This window comes from Magnolia sinica, chromosome 19, assembly GCF_029962835.1.
Source record: "Magnolia sinica isolate HGM2019 chromosome 19, MsV1, whole genome shotgun sequence".
In the NCBI taxonomy this organism is placed as follows: Eukaryota; Viridiplantae; Streptophyta; class Magnoliopsida; order Magnoliales; family Magnoliaceae; genus Magnolia; species Magnolia sinica.
Genome location: NC_080591.1, coordinates 51,356,640 through 51,379,047, shown reverse-complemented (window position 1 = coordinate 51,379,047; position 22,408 = coordinate 51,356,640). Strand labels below are relative to the sequence as shown.

The window sequence follows — 22,408 nt, the reverse complement described above, 5'->3', positions numbered from 1 at the left end:
TTCTTAGAGTTCTAGTGTAATACAAGTTCTGTTGCCTTCATACCTCTGTTGTGTGTTCTCTCCTCTTCTAAGTAGCTTGGCTACACTTTGGTCACAAGCTGAATCATTTACAAAGGGTGTAAACGAGTGCCATGTGGTCTACATGCTTGGGAAGCACTTAGGCCATGACAGTAGCCAGATCAAGAAGCCACTCTAGAATCCCATGGTTGTTTTGTCACCTAAACATTCCCTCATGCATACCAACAACTATTGCTCCCATGGTTCCACAAAAGCGACAACTAAATCACCCAATTTCGTACTGTATGTATTCTCCTCATTCTAAATGTACATATCTTAGTTTCTGCAGAGATGATCACTTTAGTTCTAAATAGGAATGCTTATATATGCCACAAGGTACTATAATTTACCATCCACCAACAGAAAAATGTGCCAAGGTGTCAACTGTCTACAACATCCTAGCCTTCAAAAGCGTGGGCCTCACCATAAAGATTACCTCACACAAAAATAGGCACTCAGTCATGTGATGGCCCGCTCATCCAGATGGTTTGGATGCCGTACACCCATTATGGTTGGCGCTTATGCCCCAGGTGAACAGTTACTCAACTTCCATTGTGAACATTCTCCATTTCTATATTACAACAAATATAAACGGTTATGAAAACTTTTTTTTTTTTTTTTGAACAAACATTACTAAAACTTTTATATTATTTTATTCCAACAATTCATAGACACTTCTATTTCCTATTTCTTAAGAAGAACTGATTCCCAGTTCCCACAGACAAAAGCTCCCTCTCTCAGCAATCAGCATGCAACTCTAGGCAGCTGAACAACTTTTTTGCACCAATCGGGTTTCATCTCATAATGGTAAGCTCCCTGATTGACGGAAGGATACAACAGAGACATTCCGGAACAAGGTTAATGCTAGATTTTTCATTAAAATAAGAAGCATGCATTGAAGAAGATGCATATAACTCAAAACAGTAACACATACCATCTGCCAAGAGTTGTGCAGCTTAGACAACAAAATCAAAGAATTGAGAGAGAAAAGAATGCAAAGCTTAGAGAATGGAACACCCAGCCAAAAGCAAAAGATCTGAAATTTGAGTCAGTGATACCGCACTTACGGCTGTAAAGATGCAGCAGAATGAAAGTATACAATTGTATAAGGCTTCTGTATCAAAGGCTCAAACTCCTGCAAAATTGATTATTAAGACCACAGTCTCAGTAACACAAGCACCCAATAACTTGTGCATAAAGCATCAAAGCAAAAGCACAAGTGAATCAGGATCAGAAACATGAAGGAATGACTCATACATTTTCTGTAAAAGAAAACAAACAGTATCAAGTATGACCATGTAGCTATATAGACTCTTAGGAATCAAGTAGCCATTATTACCAGATAACCAACCATTCAAGAAAACCAGAATATGCAAGATGGTATCCTCTTCACTTATGAATTGTGTTGTTTCTTTGTTGACATAATGCAACTCTGACATAGTGACATCCATTTCCAATATTAGAATATTGACATTTTGTCGTTACACAAGAAGGTAGCAGCTCTTAACAAAGGCAGCACATATGATGCAAGAAACTGTCCTCTTCACTCATAAAGAAAAGGGATACCATATCCATCACAGTCAGTGACATTCAGACTTCCAGTTCCATCGTTAGCTCAAAGCATGATGTTATTAACAGAGAGTTCCTAAAGTAACCAGAGAAAGAGCACTCTTATTATCGATAAATTCAGGAAGGTCAAGTGAGATACTAATGTAGTTGGGTTTCGCAGAAAAAAGGTTTCATGCAAACATCAGAACTAAGCATACAGTCAAAAACTTCTTCAAACTGTTGGATGAAAAAATTTTAAAAAAGAAGAAAAGAAAACAGAGAAACATGAAGATCTTAACATCATAATTCTTTGCGGGCAATTTGCCACTTTTGTCAAAGAAAACTAATTAAGATACACTGCTGATGATTCTAAATGTAGTAGTTTAATAACGCATCAGCCTTGTGTATATGAAGGTGTTAATGGGCCAGATTTGGGATGGTCCCAGCCCAATACTATGAGACTCAAGCCCAGGATGGGCCCAACATAGCAAGCCCAAGCCTGAAAAAAAATTGGTTGGCCCTAGACCAAACCCGGCCCAACCCGGATAAAAGGGCATCTTCTCCCCAATCAAGAAAGAGGGAGAGAGAGAGAGAGAGAGAGAGAGAGAGAGAGAGAGAGAAGGGCGGGGAGGCTTATGGATTTCTTGAGGGAGTTTTTAAGGAAGAGAAGGCACTTGGGAATAAAGACAGTAAAAAGAGAAGAAGGGAGGCCAGATAATGCGGGGGCATTTTCACACCGGGCTCGAGTGGGGTGGCCTGTGGAATGCGGGGGCACACTCGGGGCGGGCGGCCAGCAAAACCCATATGATTTGGGGCCTGTGTGAGGCGGGTGGCTCGTTTAAAGCAAAACCCATGCGATAATTTGCCAAACTCTATCTACGCCCACACTTTGAAATTTTTATTCTCAATGTTCTCTAATTTTTCCACTTATTTCTTCCTTTCAACTTTCAAGCATGGAGGCTAAGAAAATAATTATAAATCAGATCTAGGCCCATTTTGGGGATCAAAACATAAGATTTGTGTTTGTGGTCGTTGCTTTCAGAACGAAAGAATGCAGGTTGATGAGGCTATTTGTAAAATCAAAGGTCTTGTATCGGGCTGGGCTAGTTATGTAAACGTCAATTTTTATTGGGCATTGTATTCTTTACCCCATTTGCAGGCTTCTTAATAAATTGTATTATCTCTCAAAAAAATAAATAAATGTGTTTGTGGGTGTAGGTTGGCTTCTGCATGTGTGCATGTGTGCATTCATGTGGGTGTGTTTGTCTGCACATGCGTGTGGGTGTGAGTGTAGCCAAACTTAGGAAAGAAAAGCAACATTATTATGATATTTTGATTGAATGGAGTTCTCCTATTAGTATCCTTTCACAAATGGACTTCTAGAAGAATGATTCCTGTTTCTTTTGTTCTAATTTTATACTACAAGCTGTTGTGATTATCCCAGAGTCCATATTTTGGGCTAACTATCAATTTTGCAGAGCCAATTGCAGGATATGATCAACTAAAAGGGGTACATATTGATTCCTTTCAATTTAAGTTCAATGTGTCAATTGCGCAACATCAGATTGTTATGGTAATACTTGGTAATGACAGAGAAATTTTACGTAAGTTGAGTGTTGGACTGTTGATACAACAAATGAACTGTGATTAAGAGTTAGGAAAACCAGGTAACTGAAATGAATAATTACAAAGTAAATGACATGACGCATCACAAAATAAATTAATCCAGACTGCAATGGTCAATATTATAGAATATGATACCTTTACTACATAAAGCACAAACCGCTCCAAATCAAGACATCGCAGCAGGAAATGAGCTCCCACCACAACCATTACAGGGCGGCCCTCACTGTCAACCCCACCACGATAACTGAAATACAAAAGTAAAGCGAAAAACTCAGGAGGCATAAAGTGCAAGCCAAGGCCTAAAATGACGACATACTTACAGGTATACAATAGACTGGAGGCAATCATCAAGTATTTTATACTTAACAGACCTCAAGTCAAATCATTGAAAATGGCAACAACATAACAACTGTCTTTCTTTATTGCATAATAAGATGTTATATTGAGGCAGCTCAAAAACAGTGTGCTTAGATGTTACTGTCTTCACATTGAGCTCAAAGGCATTGGCTGAAATTAGGTCCAGAAGTATCATTTTGTGGGCTTGTAATGGTCAGGCCAACCTGTGGAAGCTCGTGTTCATGGTTTGATGAAATTCACAATTTTCTTGTGGGTTAAACATTTCGTTTGAACATCTTGACTTGGGGGCCAATGATTTCGCAGACTCCTTGCCAAGGGAGTAATACGGTCTTCCATTCATATTGGGACTAGTTCCTTTATTCTCGTGTTTCTGCTTCCTTTGAGTGAAATATTTTCTTCTAAAAAAAGACTCTTTTTAATTTATTTTTTAAAAAAAAAAAAAAAACAGAGAAAATTTTCCAGCCAAATTGCACACACTTGAGAGAGGCCACCTTGAGAGACAATCTCAGGGAGAGAGATTCAGAATGGAGTTTCCACACTTCCCCAAACAAAATGCAATTTGGACCCGAAGTTGGTGCCATGCATCACATCTCAGCTGTGTGTAAAAGATGTGAAGACCATTACATTCATTACCTAAAGAAGCTGCAATTGCTGACAAGAATTAGTGCATTCATTATGTGGCAAATGGAAGTGACAGCTCAAAGCAATATCAAAACCAACACAATTATAAATTTATGGAAATGCCCAAAAACAAATAAACTAAAACTGCATAAGAACTCACACAATTTTCATTTCTGCAATTTCTGAAAGATTGAGTGAATTTGCTTTGGCAAGATATCTGGCATGAAGTGAGTATTCTTCAGCTGCAGATAATGGAGGACCGCCAAGATCACCAAGTCCAAGCAATTTAGCGCAATTCCAACCACTTTGTGTCTGAGCTTTCTTTTCCAATTGCTCCTTACGCCGTTGATCTGGATCCTTGGTTAAAGACATAAATGCAGGATCCAGATATGAATCCAGAGAGGAAGAATTTCTGATAAAACAAAAGTCATCTGTCAAAGCTAGAGAAAAAAAAAAAGAAAAAAGAAAATGCTAACGAAAAACAGCAAGATAGCATGGATTTCATTGCAGAAGGAACCATGGAAGAAAGGAGTATCTTGAAACAGATCCAATTCAGAAATCAGTTTTCACTTTTATGTTGAATCAATAAAATACTTGACAACTTCATAAAAACATGTGTCGATGATGAGAGTTCCAACTTGGTACAAAGCAGACTGAGTCATATGGGATGAGCTCCAAGCAAAGCATCAAGATTTGAATATTGAAATGGCTGTCTACATTTTTTCTTGATGAAAAATATAAGATATATATGAGAACACAGAACCCAACAAAGGAATAGAATCGTCAACTTGCACAACCGCATTGACATAGCTACAAACATAAAGTAGGTTTTTGTCTATCCATGTAATCCACAATTTCAGGATGTTGACAGCCAAACTTTTCAAAATAATTTATTCAATGAGCAAGAAACAGGGAGGGCTTCAAATAATGAGAGATGAGAGGCCAGAGACAACTAGAGGTGTTTGAGATAGATCGTTTCAAATGGGGAAGATCAACTGGGCGAGGAAAATCGACAGAGAGAAGAAGGCAGCGAGAGAATTGTAGTGTTTCCAAAATCTTGCGTCAAGATCTGAGGGGTAGGAATAGCTCAAGGAGGTGAGGAGAAGTTAGAAAACTCGTTCCAAGGGGGATTCTGGGGGTGGAGGGCTTTATACTGCCGGAGAGTGCTCGGAAGAAAATGAGGCAGGTAGGGGAAAACAGGTTCAGGTAGGTAGGAAGAAAGCTGGGAGAGCCCTTCGAAAGGATGGGGTCAAATCATATCTGGTGGAGCTGCCGATCCTATTTGTTACAAGGTTCCTGAAGGGATGGATGCTGGTAAATTTCTCTCGAGTCTTTGGATGGGCAGGAGATGTCATGGAGGTGGTGATTCCACGCCACCAAGCCTCTGCAACTCCTTGTGGCTTTACTTTCAAGTTTCGTCCGAATGGGAATGAAAGAGGAGCTGCGGAAAGTGGTGGAGCCGCTGAATGGAGAGAGATTTGAAGGGTAGGAACTGTTGGTGCAAAAAGCAAGATTCATTCCTGAAGTGGTTAATCAAGAGGAAGAATTGAAAAGGGGTGGGTGAACAGGGAGATACGAAGAGTGAGAGGGTTGGGGTTGGGAGAGCAGGAAGGTCAAACAGAGGATCACTAACCTTTAATCCTAGTAGAGGGAGTGTGGCAGGTGGATCGATGCCAAGATCTTTCATGGAGGCGGTGATAGGAATGGGGCCTGAGCAGTTCCAACCGGAGATGAATAGAGAAGGACAGAATGATACCAAAATCTCGAATCAGGGGAGATGGCTATGGAGAAATACCACTGTGGCTGGATCGAAGGTCTGCTTGGATCCAGAAGTGGTAGATAACGCACAGCCTTTGTTTCAGTGGTCATTGGTGGCGGAGATGAAGGACGACACTCTGCTTTCTCAGATCAGATTTTGGCTAACATCTTGCTGCAGATTGGAGGAGGGAGACTTCAAGATCAAACCCCTTAAAGCTAATGAGGTGTGGATCTCAATCAAATCAGGTTCTAATCTCGATCAAATGGTGATGGTAAGGAGCAAGATTTGGGAGCTCACTGTGACTCGTCTTGTGGCTATAGGGACTTAACCCCCCTAGAGCTCTAAGGGAGTGCCACATTGTTTCCTCAAGCAGCACTTAGCCCTGATAAGTGCGAGGTCAGAGACGCATGGCAAGCAAAAGATTTGACACCCATCCCTCTCAGCATAGATGATGATTCGTCTCGACCTCAAAATCGCTCGCCCAGCGCTCAACAGAGCTCGACACGTGTCACCACATGTCAGCTACTGACACTCTTGGCCATCCAATCGAGGTAAAAGTTGTTTCATGCAAGATGATCGTCTCTCCTTTGCCGCTCGTGTCATGGTCAGCAAGTGCGGCCCAGTTGTGCTCGGACCTTGTATCTTTTAAGGAGAGGCCTGTTATCTCCTATTCTATAACTGGACTGCAAGCAACATCTTCGTCAACTCCAAAGGGACTTTCACTGCTGAAGGTCGGTTATACTGCAGAGCGTGAAGCTTCATCGCTCCCTGTGGACGTCATGGAAGGCCAATCCATACCCATAGATGAAGTCATCTCAATTCAAAACAAGCAACAAGGAGAGGTTAAGGAAAGTGATGAAGCTTGGAGTGATGCTGAGCAGAATGGAAAAGCCCTAACGCTAGCTAATCTCGAATCCCAGTCAAAGCACAGTAGCAAAGCTCAATTAAAGGAGGTTTCTGGCTTTCCGGGAGAAGATCTGTCCGAGACCTTGGATGTCACCCCGCTTCAAATAACAGATGAGAGAGCGAAGTTCCCAACAGAGATGATCTTCTGCAACAAGTTGCTACCAAGATCCCTGATTTGATGATGACTGATAGGCCTTTTTTAGAAGAAGATCTGAATTGGACAAAGGACATGTTAGGCATGGTGGGAAGACTGCTCAGTCCATTGAAGCATGAGAAAAGGACGCAGTGGCGCTATTCCACTTCGTTGAACTAAGGAGCCAATGCCAGGAGTCACTAAACAAGAGGGCTCTGAAGTGCAGTCCCAAGGGTCAAAGAGAGTTGTTGTGTTTGGAGAGCACTGTAAACTATGAAGTCAGCAGTAAATATTGCGGCATTCACAAGGCTAGAAAGGCAAGTTCAGTTTCCCAATGATTATCTTATGTTGGAACATCAGGGGATTGGGCTATAAATCCAAAAGATATTTTATAAAGGAAACAGGCAGGAAGTCGAAACCTCAAATTATTTCTTTTCAAGAAATGAAGTTTCAGTCCTTCCACAGGAAGGTGCCGGACCTGGTTTTGGGGGGGTGAGGAACAGGGACTGGGTTTCCCTGGATGCAGATGGTTCTTCACAGGGCATCATGGTGGCCTGGAACACTACTGTTTGGAGGGAAGAGGATACCTGGTCTGGGAAATACTCGGTGTCTATGATTTTTTTTTTCAGACATTTCTTCAGGATTCATATGGCTATTCTCTGCCATTTACAGACCCTATAAGGCAGACAAGATCTCTCTTTTCAGAGGGATTATAGGCAATTCCTGAAAGATTGGCGCTTCTTGGTGCATCGGTGGGGACTACAATATGATCCGCTTCCGGCACTAAAATTCTAATGGTTCCCGGTTAACTAGAAGCATGAAAGATTTTTCCAATTGGATCCAAAAGTTCAATATGGTGGATATTCTTATGCTCAAGGCTAAGTTCACATGATCTAACGGTCAGAATGAGGCTATTTTATCTCGGCCAAACAAGTTCCTAGTCATGCCGGATTGGATAGATAAGTTTCCTCTTGTCCGGCTTAAGGGGCTTCTAAGCCCAGTTTTCGACCACCATCCAATTGTTCTCGAGGTGGACGATGAAAGTATGGGTCCAAAACTGTTCGAATTCGAGCTCATGTGGTTGGAGGTCGATGGTTTCAGAAGGCTTGTGGAAGAATGGTAGCAATTGTTTCAAGTTGAAGGTGCTCTTGGCATTAGGTTGCACCAAAACTCTGATACCTGAAAGAAAAGTAATGTAGGGGCATTTTCACACCGGGCTCGAGTGGGGTCGCCTGTGGGATGCAAGGGCACACTCGAGGTGGGCGGGGCCCACGAGGGAGGTCTCATGTTTGAGACTTCTCACAGGGGGTGATTAATGTGCATTTCACACCAGGCTCGAGTGGGGTAGCCTATGGGATGCGGGGACACACTTGGGGTGAGCGGCCCTTGTGAGGCGGCACCCATGTGATTTGGGGCCCAAGAGGGGGGTTCGGCTGAGGTCCTAACCCATGAGATGTGGGGCCTGGGCTACGAGATAAAGGGATTAATTCGTCATACTCTAACCGTTCGAGCTTTTAGAGCAAGTGGTTAATTGTCCTGCATCAAAAAGTTAAAAGTAGGGATGTCAATGTATCGTGCTAGGGGTTGGCTTCAGCTCAGATTTTGAACTATTCAGGCCGAGCCTATTCAAAATTTTGATTCTGCTAGGCCCAAGCCTGGCCCATTGACAACCCTAGTTAAAAGTGTGGAAAAGAGAGATGTATGGAGCTAGAGAGGCAGAGGCTTTTGCTATCCTCGAAGAGATCCACTCTCTTGATATTAAAGAGGGGGAAGAGCTATCTCAAGAAAGGAAGGTGATCAAAGATATCCATGGTGTATTCGCAGTGCTTGCATGAGGAGGAAATTAGATGGAGACGGCAATCAAGGGCAATTTGGCTTAAAGAAGGAGACAAGTATGTGTTTCTTCCATAACATAGCTTTTGTTAGAGCAAGGAACAACAAAATCAGCTCTTTAGATGTGGATGGCATCTGCATAGAGGGGAAATCAAATGTCTGCGAGGCGATAATGCAATTCTATATGCAGCTGTTGAACTCGATCATGGCGGAAACTAAGGATGGTGCCCTTATATCCCAGGTCAAACTATGGCTGAAGGTATGTGGAAAACTAGAGGAATGGGCTACAAGATTAGGCCCCTTGAAAGAAAATGAGTTGTAGATTTCGTTGAAACCAGGATCGAATCTAGATGAGTTGATTCTGGCAAGAGCTCTCTTTAGTGGCAGTCCTATTAAATCCATCAGAATGTGGGAAAACAACTCTTATCTTTAGGATGGAGGATGGTTGGTTCCTTATTTGGGGTATCCCATTAGAATTGTGGAATAGGGATGTTCTCTGCATTATCGAGGGCTACCTTGGGGAGATTTTGGCCATCGATGAGAGCTCCGAGACGGGGGAGGATATCATCTCCGCAAGACATTGGATCGGGGTCAAGAAAGCTTTCTTGGTGCCTGAGAACGTAATGTTGCAGGTAGGAGAGGTTAGTCTTCAGCTTAAAGTTGAGAAGGATATGTCATGGGGAGTCCCCTGCCGCTAAGGGGGGAATGGAAGAGGAGAGGAGCTCGTCCAATCGCTCTCCATCAGAAAAGTGCCTCGAGAAGGAGTACAACTCTGTCCATCCGGCAAAGTACTGAACGCATGCGTAACAAAGTGTGTAGCCAAGACTAGTCCACAGGAGGTAGGTGGAAAAGTGGCTCTCTCTAATAAGCTTCCTAGAGTAGCATACTCCGCAAGACTTCCTAGCGGTAGTAGTAAGTCTCATGTGGGGTACATGGCGAGAATGGAAGGCTCGCATGAGCGTTCTTCTGGTCCTCATGCTTTGGATATTTTTTCTCCAACTATGTATGGAGAGGCTCAACCTAAACATAGGAAAGAGGAGCAAGATGGGATTGAGGCTCAAATATTTGTGTCAGGGTCGGCAGACATATCACCCTCTCTCGAGGGACATGTGGTGGCTTCTTTCGAGGAATGGTGCAAGGATCAGATGCAGATTCCTCTCCAAAGCTCTAATATGATAACACAATGTGCTCTCCAACCTCTTTCTTAAGATGAAGAGGAGGAGACACCTACACGTGGCTTTTCTTTAACCATGTCTCTAGCACGAGGGTCGATTTTTCGACTCGTAGCGCTTTAGCTTTCGCTTTAACAAGCGTCGGAGAGGGGGACATGTGTTCTGCTCTAGCAGAGGATGGTGATTTAAGGCAAATGACAGGTTCGACCATTTTATCTCGGGGGAAGGTCATCCCCTTTCACCTGTTAATGTTTTCCCCGATACATGCAAAGGATTCGGCCCATTTTCAGCTCTAGTCGAAGGCTTTAGTTCCATATAACAAGTCCAAGAGCTATCCTCCTTAAAGATAATGACCACTCCTCTCCTTCTCAAGTACTTCCAAACAAGCGAAGAGGAGAACCACTTGCATTTGAAGGAAGATCGGACATCCAGGGTGACCCGCAAGCTCAATCGGCAAAGTTGATAATGGAAAAGGAACAAAATCCAGTCTAGGTAGTGATTGAGGACCATGATTGATAGAGTGGTAAGAAAATTGTGTCTGTCCTTCCAGGTTCGAGATGAGGGCGTTGTTGCCTAAATCCAATTTATCGAAGAACAGCGTAGCATGGTTATCAAGAGAACTCTTCGGTGCACTCCAAAAGTTCAGAGAGAGTTGCTACAACTTGAAACTTCGATCAACTTTGTTTTAGGAAACAAATCGGGAGGATCCCAAAGGGGCAAAAGGGCAAGGTTAGTTTTCCAATGAAAGTTCTACGATGGAATGTTAGGGGGCTGGGGAGTAAAGCAAAGCAACTACAAGTTAAGGAGATGTGTTGGAAGTCAAAAACCCGGATTGTCACCTTGCGAGAAACCAAGGCATTTTCTATTGACAACAACTCGCTAGATGAGATTTGGGGATTGAATTGGAAGGAGTTCATCTCTCTAGATGTAATGGGATCATCTGGTGGTATTCTAGTCGCTTGGATATCTGGAGAAAAGAATATAGTTAGTGTGGAGAGTTTTCGATATCTGTGGTGTTGGTTAATATTTCTTATGGGTTAAAGTAGCTCTTCACAACAGTATACGGTCCATGCAAAGTAATGATAAGATCCAAGTTTTGGGGCGAGCTGCAGGTAATTCCTTTGAAGTGGTCTCTTCCGTGGTGTGGAGGTCATTTTAATGTCACCCGCTTCACGTATGAGAAATAAACTGGAAACCGCATCACTAGAAGTATGAAAGCATTCGTTGAGTGGACTCAAGAGGTATGACCGATTTGATGCTCCTATGCTGGGGGCTTAATATACTTGGACCAACAGGCAGAATATCCTAATCATGTCTCACCTCGATAGATGGTTTCGCCAGAATGGTTAAATAGTTTTCCTTTGGTCCAGTTAAAAGGTCTTCCCAAACCCACTTCGGAACACAAACCTCTTCTCCTCGAAGTAGAATCTGAAAGGTGGGGTGATGCAAGACATGAAATTCAAATATGTTGTGCAAGAATTTAAGCTTAAGATCACATTAGTTCAGAAACAACTACACAAATTCCATATCCCACGTGAAAGTCCAAACATTCAATCAAGGGGAATCTATGCGGGTCCATGCCTACACAGGCTAGGGCTGGAACAATAAAAATTATAAGTCAAACGATACTCAAAAGGAAATAAAATTCAGCCACACATGCATAGTAATCAGCCTCTAATCCAAGGGATTCCCCAATTTCAATTCAAGGAACCCTAGGATGAGAAAAAAGGGGAAACAAATTATGGATAATGCAAACTAAGGTTAGGGTTATTAAACTAGGTAAGAAAAAGGAAAAGAGAAGGAAATCTTGAACCTGTAACAGATCCCGCGTGCGGGCAGCGGGGCAGGGTACTAGCACACGTGCACAGTAGGGGGCTGCACGTGTGGAGGAGGCCTGAATCCCAAAAGGGACTTCTTGGCCTTGGTCGGCCAGGGGGATCTCCAAACCCTCCAAATTTAATGGTGATCCGACAAACGGTTGAGGCGCGGTGATCCGTTGAAGTTTCAGCAAATTCTAGAAACTAGCTGTAGAAAGACAAACGGCCGTAAAACAAGTAGATTTGAGGCGAAGATGATTGAAGGATAGATGAAATAAGATGGAGGGGCAGATTGGGGTAAACATAGCTTCGCACCACGGTAGTTAGCCCTTCGAAAAGGGAGGGCTTCGCACCCACTTGAATTTAGCCCTTCGAAAAGGGAGGGCTTTCGCACCCGCTTGAATTTTTCCACAACTCAGAAACTCAAAGAGTAGAAAAAAACTTGCAGGAGTTTTTATTAAACTTGAATGAATCCAAAAGAACTACAAGGGGTGCCTATTTATAGGGAAAACCCTATAGCCCAAAACTCGCACCATATGCGCAACCTATTACTTGGCGATGAAGTAAACTAAAATAAAAACCAATCAAAGAAATATAAAGCTTTCATGATGTTCTAAATAACATAAATAAGCAAAACCTAAAATATGAAATCAATCCAACTAGTGGGCCACGATCATGAGATTCCATGATGGGTTTTTCTTGACTATCGGGCCCACTTTTTTGAATCAAAACTTCGCCTTCTAACTAGGAAGCCCTCCCTGGACGTCGTCATCGAGCCAGATCGACGGTAGGGCCCTCCTTCGTACGTATGTGCATAGGGGGGTGGTGGGCGTGCGTGCGCACGATGTCCTCATCAACTCTCCCCGGCTGCAAAGACTTCGCCACTGGCAAAATAAAACCTCTGAACCGCTCCAGGATGTCAGGATCAAGTCTCTAAAGCTCCTCCTCAGTGAGCCACGTGCTATCTGAAGCTAGGCGTGACTTCCATTAAACCAGGTACTTCTGAAACTCGTCGTCCGACGTTGAAACTATCTCATGGTCCAGGATATCCTCTATTTCCTCTCTGGGTGTGTGAAGATCAGGTATGGGAGGTAAAGGCTGGGAAGAAAGGTCGGGAAGAGGCCATGGATCAAGTGGTAAATCTGAGGAATCAGGATGGGTGGGCGAAGGGTCGGACAAAGTATCAGCGAGTCCCTGAAAAGCAACTAGTTGAATCTTGAGTATGTGTGCTTGGCACTTGAGAGTTGAGACTTGACTTGACTCTTGAGTTGTTGAGTCTCTTGAGTTGAGTCTTGACTCTTGATAAATGATTATTCAAGTGAAAGAAATCAAGAATAGATCACACAACACAAGTTAGAATGGAGATTAGAAATTTAAAATTTTAAATAAGAGATTAGAATGGAGATTAGAATAAGAGAATAGAAGAGAGAAAGAGATAGAGTGAATCTATAAAATGATTCTTCTACTTGCTTCTTGATCTTGAATCATTGATTCTTGTCTTCAACTTCAAGTGAAAATAAATAGTAAAGAATAAAGATAAGAGAAATTATGAAAAAGATTAAGAGAGAATAAGGGCTTCAGAATGATGTATGAGAGCAAGAGTGTATATTGAGAGTTTTAGTGGGTAGATGTTGCAAATGGAGGGGGAAGTGCCTTTTTATAAGTAAAACTTCCGAAAATAAGTAAAAATAAATAAATAAAGTTCCAATGATCAGATTTCTGACCGTTGGAATGTATGCAATCGCATTATGCAATATTCCACATGTTCCATATGCGATGACATATGCGACCATCGCATATGCCATATGCATGGTTCTATGCATATGACAACATTGACATCCACTTATCTAGCTCTTCCATTATGCATTAGGAAACCCCCTAAACACTTGTGGGATCGCAATTCAAAGGTTTGAGAGGAAGTTGTCATCCTAGAGGCGACGCCACCTGTTGTTGGGAGGGAGGTTGGCTGTTGATTAACGCTGCTCTTGCAAACCTTCCACTCTATTTCTTCTCCCTCTTTAAATGCCCATCGGGTGTGTTGAAGAAACTGGCGAAACTTAGAAGAGATTTTCTTTGGAAAGGTGCAAAGGAAAGGAGGAAATTTCATTTGATGAATTGGGATGTTGTCTGCCGACTGAAAGAAAGAGGCAAAGTGAGAACTAGAAATTTGGTTCCCATGATTTAGGCATTGTTAGGCAAATGGCTATGGAGGTTTGGAACCAAAAATGACTCCTTATGGAAGGAGATTATCATCAAGAAGTATGGGACAGATAGATTGGGGTGGTGACATCAAAAAGATTCATTATACAAGGCTACAGGACTTTGGAAGGCGATCATGAAGGAAGAAGAAAGCTTTAAGGCCAGTGTGAACTTCTTAGTAGTAAATGGGAAACGTGTGATGCAGGACATGAAATTCAAATATGTTGTGCAAGAATTCAAGCTTAAGATCACATTAGTTCAGAAACAACTACACAAATTCCATATCCCACATGAAAGTCCAAACATTCAATTAAGGGGAATCTATGCGGGTCCAGGCCTACACAGGCTAGGGCTGGAACAATAAAATTTATAAGTCAAACGATACTCAAAGGGAAATAGAATTCAGCCACACATGCCTAGTAATCAGCCCCTAATCCAAGGGATTCCCCAATTCAATTCAAGGAATCCTGGAACAGATCCCGCGTGCGGGCAACGGGGCAGGGTACTGGCGCACGTGCACAGTAAGGGGCCGCACGTGTGGAGGCGGCCCGAACCCCGAAAGGGACCTCTTTGCCTTGGTCGGCCAGGGGGGTCTCCAAACCCTCCAAATTTGATGGCGATCCAATGTACGGTTGAGGCACAGTGCTCCGTCGAAGTTTCAGCCCTCCTGTTGGGCCAGATTCTAGAAACTGGCTGTAAAAAGACAAACAGTTGCAAAACAAGTGGATTTGCGGCGAAGATGATCTAAGGATGGATGAAATAAGATGGAGGGGTGAATTGGGATAAACGTGGCTTCGCACCACGATAGTTAGCCCTTCGAAAAGGGAGGGCTTTGCACCACTTAAATTTTTTCACAACTTAGAAACTCAGAGAGTAGAAAAAAAAAACTTGCAGGAATTTTTATTAAACTTGAATAAATTAAAAGAACTACAAGGGGTACCTATTTATATGGAAAACCCTATACCCCAAAACTCGTGCCATGTGCGCAACCTATTACTTGGCGATGAAGTGAATTAAAATAAAAACCAATCATAAAAATCTAAAGTGTTCATGATATTCTAAATAATATAAATAAGCAAAACCTAAAGTATGAACTTAATCTGACTAGTGGGCCACGATCATGAGATCCCATGATGGGCTTTTCGTGACTATCGGGCCCACTCTTGTAAATCAAAACTTCGTCTTCTAACTAGGAAGCCCTCCCTGGACGTCGTCATCGAGCTAGATCGACGGTGGGGCCCTCCTTCGTACGTACGTGCGTAGGGGGCGACGTGCTTGCGCGTACGCGTGATGTCCCCATCAATTCTCCCCGACTGCGAAGATTTCGCCAGTGGAGAAATAAAACTCCTGAACCGCTCCAGGATGTCAGGATCAAGTCTCTGAAGCTCCTCCTCAATGAGCCACGTGCTCTCTGAAGCTGGGCGTGACTTCCATTTAACCAGGTACTTTTGAATCCTGCCGTCCGACGTTGAAACTATCTATTGGTCCATGATATCCTCTATTTCCTCTTTGGGTGTGTGAAGGTTAAGTATGGGAGGCAGAGGCTGGGAAGAAAGGTCAGAAAGAGTAGGTATGGGATGTAGAGGCTGAGAAAATAGGTTGGGACGGGTAGATATGGGACGTAGAGTCTGGAAAAATGGAACGAGAAGGATGGGTATGGGAGATAGAGGCTGGGAAAATGGGTTGGGATGGGTAGGTATGGGACGTAGAGGCTGGAAAAATGGGTCGAGAAAGGTAGGTATAGGAGTTAGAAGCTAGGAAGTGGGTCGGGAGGGGGCCATGGATCAAGGGATAAATCTGGGGAATCAGGATGGGTTGGCGAAGGGCCGGACAAAGTATTAATGGTCCCCTGAAAAGTAACTAGATTTTCCACATTGAATGCGGAACTAATTCCCATGGAAGGTGGAAGATCTGCCTCATACGCATTAAGACCATTTCGTTTTGTAATTTTGAAGGGTCCAGCGCTATGCGCGTGTAACTTACGAATGGCCCCCGGAGGATACCGCTCGGGCCTAATGCGAACCATCACAGAGTCCCCAATATTGAATTCTTTGAAACGTTTATACTGGTCTGCAGAAAATTTGTAATGTTCATTACTAGTTGTGATCTTTCGCCTAATTTCTTGATGTAATGAATGGATGTGATGCGCAAAAGATTCTGTAGACTCTAATAGCCTATGGGACAATGACATAGGGACTAGATCAATAGGCTGCCTAGGCTTATAACCAGTAACGACTTCAAAAAGACTTGACCCGTGGACCTATTGACTGAACTATTGAATGCAAACTCGGCTATGAGTAGTACGGTGTCCCATGTCTTGGTATGCTCCCCCACTAAATATCTAAGTAAACTCCTTAGGCTCCTATTAACCACTTCAGTCTAGCCATCGGTCTGAGGGTGGTAGGCAGAAGAAAATTTGAGCCTAGTATTCATCATGTGCTATAGTGTCTTCCAAAAGTAACTCATAAATCGTACGTCACGGTCAGACACTATAGTTTTTGGTAACCCATGCAGTTTGACGACCTCACTAAAGAATAGCTTGGCAACATGAGATGCATCGGAGGTCTTAGAACAAGGAATGAAGTAGGCCATTTTAGAGAAACGGTCCACGACAACAAATATGGAATCATGCTTCCGAATAGTCTTGGGAAGTCCAAGCACGAAGTCCATACTGATGTCCTACTAAGGGATAAATGGGACTGGCAAAGGTGTGTATAATCCTATATTTTGTTTCCTTTGCTTTGCCAGTTGACAAGTACGGCATTGCCCTATAATTTTGGCCACGTCTCGCTTGAGGCTTGGCCAATGAAATCTATCCTCCACTAGGGCAACGGTCTTGTCTCGACCGAAATGACCCACGACCCCTCCTGAATGTAACTCCCAGACAAGAAAATCGCAGAGAGAGGTGCATGGTATGCACAAGCGGTCACTCCTGAACAAATATCCGTCCAAAATCAAATATTCACTGTTAGCTCCTGATGGACTCTCTAACAACAACGCGTACACAACTTCGAAATCTGGACACTCAGAATACTCTTCTTTAATGGGCTCAAGGCCCGTAACTTTAACGCTCATGGAGTTGAGTAATGTGACTCGACGACTCAACGCGTCGGCAGGCTTATTCTCTACACCGGCCTTGTGCTTAAGCACAAAAGTGTACTCTTGAAGGAATTGAACCCACTTAGCATGCATGGGGCTTAATTTCTTCTAAGAGTCCAAGTATCTCAAGGCCTCGTGATCTGAGAACAAGACGACTTCTTGCGGCAATAGGTAATGACACCAATGGCGAAGTGATTGCACTACCGCGTAGAACTCTTTGTCATAGGTGGAATATCTTTGTTTCGCCTCATTCAGTTTCTCACTAAAAAAGATGATAGGGTGCCCTCCCTAAGTACTCCTATGCCGACACCTAATGCGTCACATGCAACTTCAAAAGCTTTTGAAAAATCTAAAAGTCGCGTGACTGGAGCTCTGGTCATATTGACCTTTATCTCCTTGAAGACCTTTGAAGCTGCCTTTGTCCATTAAAACTCTCCCTTTTTTATGCAATCCATGATGGGAGCCATAATGGAACTGAAGCCTCGAATGAACCGCCGATAGAAGGTGGCTAAGTCGTGAAAGCTGCACACCTCATGAATATTGCGGGGTTCAAGCCAATTGACGATGGCTTTGACCTTCTCGGGATCCGCAGATACGCCCTCAGCTGACACAATAAAACCTAAGAAGATCACACTACTAGACAAAAACGCACACTTCTTTAGGTTGGCATATAACTTTTCGGCCCTAAGGATCCTATAAACCTGCCTCAAGTGGTTGAGGTGCTGCTCCTTGGTCATGCTATAACTCAAGATATCATCAAAGTAAATGACCATGAACTTCCCCATGAAGGGCCTCAACACTCAGGTCATCACACGCATGAAAGTGCTTGGGGGCGTTAGTTAACCCAAAGGGCATAACTAGCCATTCGTATAGCCCATCCTTTGTTTTGAAGGCCGTCTTCCACTCATCACCAAGGCATATACGGATTTGGTGATAACCACTCTTGAGGTCAATTTTTGAGAAGATAGTAGCATTGGCCATCATATCCAACATGTCATCAAGACGCGGTATGGGAAATCGGTACTTGGCTGTGATTTTGTTGATGGCCCTACTATCTACACACATCCTCCGTGTCATCCTTCTTAAGTGTAAGAAGGACGGGCACAGCACACAGACTCATGCTCTCTCAAATAAAACCCTTCTCTAAGAGTTCATCAATCTGTCTCTTCAACTTAACGTGCTCCTTTAGGTTCATTCTGTAATGCGGGAGGTTTAATAGAGTCGCCACAGGGATTAAATCAATGGCATGTTGTATATCCCTCATAGGGGGAAGCTCATTCGATAGATTATCAGGAAAGACATCACGAAACTCATGTACTACCTAAATGGCCTCAGTGGGTAACTCTACGCTAGTCTCTGGTACACTCTCCCTAGCCACAAGGGCGTATACTATCGAATCCGCCTCCGTTTCTCGCTCAAAGTCTTTGGCATTCAAAATATGGAGCGGTTTGGACTTGAACTTCGACTCCTCCACTTCTTTTGGGCCGCTCACACCACTCTGTGTGGTGGACTCCTTTCCAGTAGTATTCTTGGGTGGTAGAGGATTTAGCTTAACCTTGTTGCCCTCAAACTAGAACGTACATACATTTGAATGACCAAATATAGTGACATCCCTGTCATAGAGCCACAGCCTACCCAAAATGATATGGCCCACATCCATAGGAACAACATTACACTAAATTGTCTTTATATGATCCAAACTGAATAGGGACAAGACAGTGGTGCGAGACTGGAATGGATGTTTCATCAACCTAGGAGACTCTGTAGGGCTAAGGATGGACTTCCAGCTTCAAGCTCAAACGACTCACAGTGCTAATCGATGCCACGTTGGCACAACTACCACTATCCACGATCATCTTACAGCTCTTTTCTCCACATTTTGCATAAGGGTAAAAGATCATGTTGCGGCGCCAGTCATCAGTGTTATTGGCTTGAGCCAAAGCGCAACGCACAATTGCGAGGGTCGCAGACTCTTGCGTTCCCTCTTCCTCATCACTAGGGGTTTCGAGTGGCTCATATTCCTCCTCACCATCACTCTCTAAGGGCACTACTACTTGCCCATCGATAAGGAGCACTTTGGTGCCCTCTTTCGTGCCGCACTGGTGAGCAAAATGACCAAACCCCTGACACCTAAAACACCTACTAGCCCCACTTCCACGTGAACTAGACCCGACAATCTCTTTACCCTTATCATCCTTGGGCCTGGACTGAGCATTATTGGAAGGTTTATTTTGGAATCCCGTGTTAGGTCTAGTCCTAGAGGGGTTGGCCTTAGCACCGGACTCGTGAAAGTCAAACCGCCCTCCCACAGATGCTTTAAGGTATTGCTCGACGTCTAACACTACCTGGTACAACTGTTCAATAGTGTCTGTCTTTGGCGAGTAATTCTCTCTTGATGTCAGGACGGAGGCCCGTTTTAAAACGAGCAAGGGTGAGTACTGGGTCCTCATCAACCTCACAGCGGGTTCAGTACTCTTCAAACTTCTCAATATAGTCTGCCACGCTCATGGAACCCTGTCGAAGAGACTGTCATTTCTCAATCAACCGTATGCAATAAGAGAAAGGGAGCTACTTCTCTTTAAGTGTTTCTTTCATTTCTCCCTAATGGACTATTGGGAGTTCCCTCACTCTTTCCTTTACTCAATCGTCGCCCAAAACCTCTTTGCTTGGCTCACAAGCTTCATCTTGGCGAATCGGACTCGTCGAGCATCCGACATGTCATACCACTCAAAATAGTGGTCCGTACCCGCCAAACAATCTAAAAAGGCTTTAGGGTCCAAGTGGTCATCAAATATAAGGGCATCCACTCTAACTCCCTTGAGGAGTTGCGCATCTAAGTCATATTGATCATGATGTCCCTCTCGGGATGGGTGCACAGGTGCGCGCCCATGACCAACTCCTTGGCCACCTTCATTCCTTGGCCTAACCTCCTGACCAACTGCCTGAGATTGGGCATCTTCCCCAGTGGTGGGGTTTACCCCGAAGGAGGCCTCTATTTGGTCAAGGCGTTTATCTATGCGTTGTTCCGAGTGTTTACTGAAGGAATCAACCTGTTGGGTTAACTTGGCCACTGCTTCTTGCAATTGCTCCATGTTTAGTGTGGGGTGTAAACCGAAACCACAACTCGTACGTGTGAGCATACACTGACTCGTTAAACCTAAGGACCTTCTATGGCGACTATATGCGTCTAAAAGAACTAAATGACACTATGAGACTCTATATGAAGGAGACTACATACCATTACTAAAATTCAGCAATATATATCAGGGACTACAGTCTCCTAGCAACTATATGTGATGAACTGGATGCATGAAGAACTCAAACAAACTAAACCCTAAATATGTGATGTATTCCCCTATAAGAACCCTAAGCTCTGATACCAAATTTGATGCAGGACATGAAATTCAAATATGTTGTGCAAGAATTTAGGCTTAAGATCACATTAGTTCAGAAACAACTACACAAATTCCATATCCTACATTAAAGTCCAAACATTCAATTAAGAGGAATCTATGCGGGTCCAGGCCTACACAGGCTAGGGCTGGAACAATAAAAATTATAAGTCAAACGATACTCAAAGGAAAATAGAATTCAACCACACATGCATAGTAATCAGCCCATAAGCCAAGGGATTCCCTAATTTCAATTCGAGGAACCTTGGGATGAGAAAAAAGGGGAAACAAATTATAGATAATGCAAACTAGGACTAGGGTTATGAAACTAGGTAAGAAAAAGGAAAAGAGAAAGAAATCCTGAACCTGGAACAGATCCCGGGTGCGGGCAACGGGGCAGGGTATCGGCGCACGTGCACAGTAGGGGGCCGCACATGTGGAGGCTCGAATCCCAAAAGGGACTTCTTGGCCTTGGTTGGCCAGGGGGGTCTCCAAACCCTCCAAATTTGATGGCGATCCGACATACGGTTGAGGCACGGTGCTCCATTGAAGTTTCAGCAGAATCTGGAAACTGGCTGTAGAAAGACAAACAGCTGCAAAACAAGTGGATTTGAGGGGAAGATGATCGAAGGATGGATGAAATCAGTGTTCGAAATATCGGTATCGCACAATGTATCGCACCCTTAGGATACAGATACGTATCGGTTATCGCACGAGATATATCGTTTGTATCGCGTAATTTATCGCAATTTTTGGGAAACATGGGAAAACATTGGAAAATTTGTTGATTTTTTCAATGAAACTTCAGGGATTATTAAAAAAGAAAAAAGTCTAATCCATACTTTTAAATCATAAAATCTCAAAAAAGACGTGAATATAATAGGTTTTCTTTGTATAGGGTCCTAAGCTATGCATTGTTCGATTGAACTAAGGCAACTATATTCAATATCCACTCCGTCCATCCTTTTTTTCTTATTATTTTAGGACATTATCCAAAAAATGAAGCAGATCCAATAATCAGGTGGACCATACCATAGGAAACAATGGTGATTAACCATTAGTGGGCCACAAAAGTTTGGATCAAGCTGATAGTTGTTTTTTCTCTTCATTCAAACTTATGTGAAGTTATCAACATATTAGGTGCATAATAAAATATAGGGAAAATCAAGGTACACCCTAAGAAGCTTTTAAAGGTATCGTGTTCAACCACCACTGTTTCCTTGAGTATAGTCCACCTAGTAATTTGATCTTCTTAATTGTTGGGATAGTGCTATAAGATGATCTGAAAAAATGGATGGACGAAGTGGATATAGAATACACACATCAAGTTGGGCCCCACGGTAGGGGTTGTACATTCATAGGTGAGGATGGGTCTCACCTAATCTGCTCCCGGCACCACACTGGATCTTATCATACTGAGTAAACTCTGTGGCCCACCGTAAATGTACGTGGTTTATACACGCTGTCCATCTGTTTTTTCAGCTCATTTTAAGTGCTGAGCACAAATTTGAAACATATCCAAAGTTCAAATGGACCATACAAACAGTAGGAATACTAATTTCCATCGTTGAAACCTTCCTAAGGCCTAAAGTGATGTTTATTTTTCATCCAACCTCTTCATAAATTCACAAAGACATGGATGAAAGAAAAGAACAAATATCAGATTAATCTAAAACTTCTTTGGTCCCCAGAGATTTTTCAACGTAGACGTTCTGGTGTGGTCCACTTGAGCTTTGGATACGCTTCATCTTATATATTTATATGCTATCCAAACCATTTATAAGGTCTTTACAAATGTGATGAAGTGAAAACACCCAAAAGATAGCCTGATACAAAACTTTTTTGGCCATAAGAATGCTTCAACGGTGCTCACTAAATGCCCACTTTTT

The 22,408-nt window shown here is 43.1% G+C and overlaps 1 protein-coding gene across 5 annotated transcripts in view; it reads right to left on the bottom strand.

Moving 5' to 3' along the window:
- LOC131235424 (uncharacterized) overlaps window positions 1–22,408 on the bottom strand; it is a 102,836-nt gene that overhangs the window by 46,051 nt on the left and 34,377 nt on the right. For all 5 annotated transcript variants that reach the window (XM_058232608.1, XM_058232612.1, XM_058232611.1 and 2 more), the window contains exons 8-10: window positions 4,370–4,621; window positions 3,367–3,475; window positions 1,125–1,192 (exon numbers count right to left, since the gene is read on the bottom strand). In XM_058232608.1, coding sequence (XP_058088591.1) covers window positions 1,125–1,192; window positions 3,367–3,475; window positions 4,370–4,621 — 429 coding nt within the window. The remainder of the gene's footprint in view (window positions 1–1,124; window positions 1,193–3,366; window positions 3,476–4,369; window positions 4,622–22,408) is intronic.